The sequence below is a fragment of the Poecilia mexicana genome, unplaced genomic scaffold (assembly GCF_051168715.1).
Source record: "Poecilia mexicana isolate PSO_F unplaced genomic scaffold, ASM5116871v1 scaffold_19, whole genome shotgun sequence".
NCBI classification, from domain to species: Eukaryota; Metazoa; Chordata; class Actinopteri; order Cyprinodontiformes; family Poeciliidae; genus Poecilia; species Poecilia mexicana.
The window spans coordinates 2,995,970-3,003,066 of NW_028263388.1; the positions used below are offsets into that span (position 1 = coordinate 2,995,970).

Genomic DNA, 7,097 nt, shown 5'->3' on the forward strand with positions numbered 1-7,097 from the left:
ATCTCACTATTCTGCTTCCTGATACGCGCAAGTGGGAAGACAAACAACAACCATGACGGATTATATGAGGATTAAGTTGTTAATATGTTGCTCCGGCCGGATAACAACTTCAACTGTGTAAGCTAAGCTCCACCGTTAGCCTCCATGTTCACTTCCGCAAACACTGAGCACTTCTTCTTTTTATGGCGGTTGGCAGAACACTGAGAACGCTGACGCTATTGCGCCCTCTACTGCGCATGCGGGACACTTTCAGGTCGTTTGCCCATTTACACTGCAGAACGCATACAGGTCGCATTTACTGGCAGTGTGAACGGGCCCGGCAAAAAAATCGGAATTGCCAAAAAATCGGAATTGAGTCACTTCAGGCTGCAGTGTGAACGCATCCTTTGTCCTCTCCGATAGTCCTGCGACTCATATCTCTACCTCACTCACAGTAATAACAGCGATGAGAGAAAAATGGTGTGCGCTGACCTCTGAAATTTTTCAGAAATGTATGGAAAACACTTGATGAGAGCGTCAGATTACCCTGTCCCATGACTTTGCTCTAAAGCACCTTGAAAGAAAATAGTAAGCCCTAGGGAAATTTCGAAAACATTTTTCGGGAGCAGGCATGCGTATCAATGTCATGACTGACTTTGATACCAATAGAGCGATACCTGTAGGCGTGGTGGCGATTTAAAAATTATTTTGGGGTCAGAAATCCATTCCTTTTCTCACTCTAGCGGAGCGGCAGTTGGTTTCAGTTACACTCTAATTTTACGAAAAATCGAACACTTTGGGTCGCTTGGAGACAAGTTGTGGACAAATCATAATTGGTATTGAGTACCGTCTTCACTTTAGAAGAGATCTCGGACGTATCTACAAACTGAAATTTGAATGGCATTTCTACGTCAATTTATGACGACACAGAAATTCCTCAAAAATATTGTTTCTTAAGTTTTTTTTTTCTTTCTCACTCCATTGACTTTAATGGGATTTTGGGGCATCATTTTTCGCAAATTACGTCGCCATGGTAACTCCGAATCCCAATAAAAGTAATAGCTCCCTTCTCGAGATCGAGCCGCAGGCCCCAATAATAATAAACAGACATTCTATTGGGTGTAGAACAATAGGTGCCTGCCATTAGCATGCCTGCGAAACGTTGTCTGTTGAGCCCTCACGTCAATAGTCCGTCGATCTGATCAACAATATGCCGCAGTGCTGAGGCATCTTCTGCTGTTTTGGTCGAGCAAAGCAGGAGGGTATTTTGTTTTTGCCTCTTTTTTGTTTGCATCTCTTTTTTTTTTTTTTTTTGCATCTCTTGTTTGCTGCATTTCATTTGCTTTTTGTTTGCTGTATTTTATTTGCTTTTTGTTTGCGTCTCTTTTTTGTTTGCTGCATTTAATTTGTTTACGTCTCTTTTTTGTTTGCATCTCTTCGTGTTTGTCTTTTTTTGTTTGCATGTCTTCTCTGTTGTTGTCATTTGTACCTGTCGGCCATCGTAGCCAGCTGATTCATTTGTGCCGATTTCCTTAATTTTGAGAGATGGGTGATTGGCCAATACTTACATGTGAAACCGATACTATCCACCGATTTTACTTACCTAAGCAAAGTTGTAAGAGTCAGCCTCTGTCCTCTTTCTCTCTGTTGAGAGATTTTGGACTGACAGACCGGCCCTCCAGGTCAGGTCTGCACATTCGCAATTAACAATAGTAACCCCACTGTTACCAACTCAGCAACTTTCTTGCTATATTTAGTGACATTTCAGACAAAAGAAAAATAGTAACCGTTAAAATCTGAATTGGCTGGCCAGGTCTTTTAAAAGATTGGTCATCAAAGACTGGCCAAAAAACTGCAATCACTGCACTCCTAATCTGCTCACTTTTACTCAGCAAAACAATCAAATGCAAGGCTGCAGCCTCAGGCAGAGCAGGATGGTCAGGAAAATAAACATAAAACTCACTCATGGTGCAGTTTCATGTGTGGAAATGTAAATGCCAAAAACTAGCTAACAGGAGCTCGACTGCTCTGAAAGCATAGGCTCATTGTTGATGAACTGACTGATTAGATGAAGCTTTAGGTTCAACCTTTTCACCTAAAACATCTTAATTCATTGATGGAGATCTTGTTGGCCATCCCTACTGTCACATATTAACCAACTGTCTCAAAAGAATCACTTGCAACAGATAAAAACAGATGAATGTATGTTGTGTAATTAAAGTATTGCAAACCTAAAATAATTTGATAAAATTTGTTTGGTTTTGCATAAAGTAAATGGGAAGTTTATCTTCACATTATACGTTATATGCGAATAAGCTGTTGGATCAAGACCTTTTCAATATTCACAATATTCTTAAACTGATCTGAAAGTTTTACTCTAAGCAAAATATTTTATTTTCTGCTTATTCATCAGGATTATATTTGTTAACCTACATTAAAGGAACATGGCATTATCATATTTTATTTTCCAACACAGAAATCAGTTGTACAAATGTTCAAACCTTCCTCTTGGGTTTGCAGGTTTGCTTGAGCAGAAATGGAGTTGTCAGGAATGTTCTGACATATTAACCCTTTATAGTCACCACTTTCAAGTGCTGAACTGTTTTGTGTGAACTCAAATTCAATAGATTAAGTTATCAAGCATTTCTGATGATCCACTGGGCTCCGCTTCTCCGCTGCTGTGCAGTAGACCAGCGTGTACAGCAGTCAGTCAGTGAGAATCTGGTGAGCAGCTGGTAGGGCAGACCAGTCTCTCAAATAGAGTTTGATCATATTTAATCATCTTTATTTTGTGACTCTGCTTTCCAACTAATTAGAGTAAGACAATAAGATAAGAACACTAATTTATTTGACCTGCAAATATTAGCAAATATTCTAACTAAAGTAGTCTAATCTGTCAGAAATAGACAAAGAATTTATAAAGGCAACTTAATCAAAATAATGTAGATAAAAAAGTTAACTTAATAATGCAGCTTTAGTGCTAACATTTAATTGATTTGGTGTAAGTGTGCAGTCATTTCAAATCTTGTGAGTTTCACGAGAACAAAGACAAAATATAAACTTATGACCCATAAAGATGGATCTGCTGAAAATATTTGGGGAAAAATCCATGAAGATTATTAGCTCTTTTTTTAATTTAAGTAGCATTAGTGTACATTTTCTTGGTCATCCTCTTGCAGACTGCACGACAATCAGACATGAATAAGGTCTCAGTTTTGTCTCTTTTTATTCAGAAGAGACATTACTCCCCATTGTTTGCGCGCGCGTAGGTGTAGGTGTGCATTTGCAAACAAAATGCTGTTAAACTGATATGAGTGCTACAGCAGTTCAATAGAGGCAGCAAGAAATTATTCGGTTTGTAAATGCAATACTCATAATTTGTTTAATACAAGCTTTAATCATTTTATGGCTAAAACGCTCATATTGTTCAAATTCACCTTGTGAGTTCTGAGGTCTTTCTGCTCAAAAAAAGCAGAATGACGCTCATGCAGTCTTTATTTTCGGCCTCTGAATAAACGATTTGACTTTTTATGTTTGCGAATTGTCAGCTTTTAGTGTTTTTATTTTTATTTTAAGAAGTCGTTTAAAGTGTGATATTTCATTGGTTACATATCCAGTTGAATCCACAAATAACTGAATGAAGTTTGGTTGTGCAGAACTGAGTCTGCGATTCCTCTTGGTAAAATCATATCCTGGACCGACCATGTTTGTCTCTCTTGGCGATAACAACTGTGGAATATAGACAAATATAGAAGAGAAAATTGATAAATACAGAACTGAAGTGTGGAGAAAGTTGCCCTTATGGAAAACAAATATGTTCTCATTTTTCTGCAATCACCAATTTTTTGAATACTTAAAATAATCGGGTGTCTATATTTTGAATTTTGGAAATATCTGTCCCCTCTCCCCCCACAGTCTTTGTTCCTGCTTCTCTGTGCCAAAGCGCGGATTCGTTCAGTTTTTTTTTTGTTTTTGTTTTTTGCTTTCTGTCTTCAACATGTTTACCTACTAGATCAGTGTCTGATCCGAGGTGACACTAAAATAAAAAGTGAGTGGGTCTAAACTCTGAGTCAGATATGCCAAAGATGACGCAATGAGGGATTTGCCCAATAAAACTTTCCAACATCAAAAAGTGTGTATAAATTCAGATGAGACGTTGTTATTCTGCATGCCTGCGCGGTGCGTTGCGCTCCAGTCATGAGGAATAAAAGCAGCTTTTGTTTCTCATCCTCGTTCATTTAATAAGTCTTAAAACACACATCACAACAAACGACTCTATTATCTTTCAATATATTTACATCTCAGACTTTTTACACACGAGCAACAATTAATGGAAACTCGGAGCGACACCAAAACCGAATACAAAAATAGAATGTCTTCCATCTTTACATATTGTCGGGCAGATTTACATTGCATTAGAAGCGTCCTTGAATCAGTCAGTGTACAAGAGACACAGCAAGGCACTGGAGAAACACACTCATCAACAGACATATTAAATGAAATAACTTAAACGTGTCTTCAGTTCTTTGAAACATTATTGCCGTTGTTTTACATGTACAAGCGCAGACCGTGTCACAGTTCAAAAGTTGGGAATATCTGACTCCTCTTTTAATGGAAACATTTATACTTATATTTATTCATATTTCAGTAGGCTGTGCGGGCAAAGTGCATTCGTATAAGCATCTTTGTGAGTTCAGTAGCATGGCTGTGCGTCTTAGTGCACCACTGTGCACAAGTTCTTCATTCGGTGTTCGGCTCCCCGTTCCCAGAACGTTCACACTGATACTCAGAGTTCTTTAAGGAGTTCGTGTGAGTCAGGCAGCCAAGGGAAACAAGTTTTTAAAGCAGACTTAGGAACAGATTCCACTGGCTGCACTGATGCCGCCTGACGGACGCTCCAACGCGGAGCTTCCAGAGGAAGAGGACGAAGACACCGTGGACGCTTTCCTCTCCTTCTGCCGCAGGTGGATCTTAGTGTGTCTCTTTCTCTCGTCGCTCCGAGCGAACTTGCGGCCGCAGTAGTCGCAGGCGAACGGCTTCTCTCCCGTGTGCGTGCGGATATGCGTGGTGAGGTGGTCGCTGCGGCTGAAGTTCCGCATACAGATCCGACACTGGAAGGGTTTGTGGCCAGTGTGAATACGGATGTGCCTGGTTAGTTCGTCGGAGCGGGAGAAGCGCCGGTCACAGCCCTCTGCCGGACACGGGTACGGCCGCTCGTGGACGGGCGTTTTGCTGGGTCTGTTCGGGTATTTTCTTGGCCGCAGGATCGGCCTGAGGGGCAGGTTCTGGGGGCTGTAGGCAGAGGAGAGCCGTGGCTGCCCTGTTTCTGAGCCGCCGCCACCCGGAGCTCCCAAAGTAAAGTTTCTGATAGTGTTCAGCGGTGTCAGGGGAGGGGGCACTCGGAATGTATCAAGAGGACACGGGACGAACGGCTTCCGATCTGGGATAGTTGCAGGGTGCATGTCCCGCTGACAGGCCGGCTGGAAGAAGCCGGAGTAGTCAGGGATGATGGGTAAGAGGCCCGGTACGTCTGAACTGCTGGGCTGCTTGGGTGATGAGTACGAGGGCGGAGGGTATGAGGCTATCGGACAGGAAGAGGTGGACAAAAAAGCCGAAGGGTCCTGGTACACCTCCCCGCAGCCAGAGGAGGAGTAAGGGGGTGGGGGTGAGTACAGGTGATGGTGGTGATCCAGGTCGGCCTGGCTCTGAGCCGCCATGGTGCAACTTAAAGCTCCACTGGAGAAGTGATGAGGAGATCCAGAGGAAGCCGGGGAGGAAGAGGCTGAAGAGGAAGGAGGAGGTGGAGGGGGAGGCGGCTGGGCCACGTTGAATATACCCGAAACGATGTTAATGACTCCCTCTGGGTTCCAATTCCCTGGGTATTGGGAGTCGATGGAGAACTTCCCCATGTAGGTGAAGGTCTGGTTGCGATGGGAGGCAGGCTGGGAGAAGCCGCTGGAGTAGGAGGAGAGCTCCACCGAGCGCTTCTCTGCGTTCATGTCAGCGCCCATCAGGCTGTCTGCGGACAACAACAAACCATGATTCACCCACCTGGTCATACACGCGCGCGCATGAACACATTTTGCTACAACCTACAACTGACTGAGCACACTTGATTTTCATCTTTTTCTCTCAAGAAACACTTTGAAAGAAGTCTGTAACAGTTTACTAAACATATCCAGCTAATAAGAGAGATCTGTCTGACTTGTCTGTCGTACCTGCTGCCACATTCATCTGGTCGTAATGTGCTCCTAGGTCGGCGTTGGGGAAGATGGCCACCGAGGTCGGCAGACTGGCGGCGATGTCATCCACAGAGTACACGCTGTCTGCCACAGGATGCACGAACCCTCCTAGATTCACCTGCACTTTCTCCAGAGTTTTAGCTGTCATCGTGCTCTCACCTCTCTCTCTCTCTCTCTCTCTCTCTCTCTCTGACTCGTTTTCTTCTTTGTTGTTTTTCTTGGAGCCTAATAAGAGCGTGGAACCCAGCCGCGGAGGGGTCACCACTGCATTTCTCTGTCGGTCACCGCCGTTGTGTGAGGATGCGCTCCGTGTTACTGCTGCGCTTCATGTGACAAAGTTTAGGACTGGCTCACTGGCTTTGGTGACGGAAGCGGGCGCCCTGACACGAGTATGTATATATGGGGAACCTTTTGAATGTGACTGTTACGTCATTACCCAAATATGGATAGGGAGGGCTAGAGACTGCACGCGCAGCTAATTCTGATTGGCTGGGCGGCTCCGTGACGATTTCAAAGGGAATTACTTCTCAGTGGAGAGCCCGCTGCTGCAGGACAGATAAGAAAGTTTTTTTTTCCACTCGCTGTGGAGCGACACCGATGCTCCTAAAAATTCTAACAGCAGAGCGAGAACTCTGCTGACACCTGTTCTCCGTTCCCATCTCCTGTTTTTCAGTATGACTCTGATTTAGTTGCACAAAATATCAAACTAAGAGATTTGAGGTTTGGCTTTTGAACCCATAAAAGGTCGAATCCGGTTGATAGGGACACACCCCTTATTCCATATTTGGTTTTCTGTTCCGGAATTTGATCATCGGAAAGTGACGAGTTTTACCGAGCTGAGAGAGAAAGAGATAGTGAGAGAGAGAAAGGCATAAC

General features: G+C 43.4%; 1 protein-coding gene across 1 annotated transcript; it reads right to left on the reverse strand.

Moving 5' to 3' along the window:
* Window positions 1-4,194: 4,194 nt before the first annotated feature.
* Window positions 4,195-6,588, reverse strand: egr2b (early growth response 2b). The gene is made up of 2 exons (XM_014975557.2): window positions 6,198-6,588; window positions 4,195-5,998 (listed from the first exon to the last, which is right to left on the reverse strand). Exons 1-2 carry the CDS (start codon window positions 6,367-6,369, stop codon window positions 4,830-4,832), a joined length of 1,341 nt encoding a protein of 446 aa, XP_014831043.1. The 5' UTR covers window positions 6,370-6,588; the 3' UTR covers window positions 4,195-4,829.
* Between the last annotated feature and the right edge of the window lie 509 nt (window positions 6,589-7,097).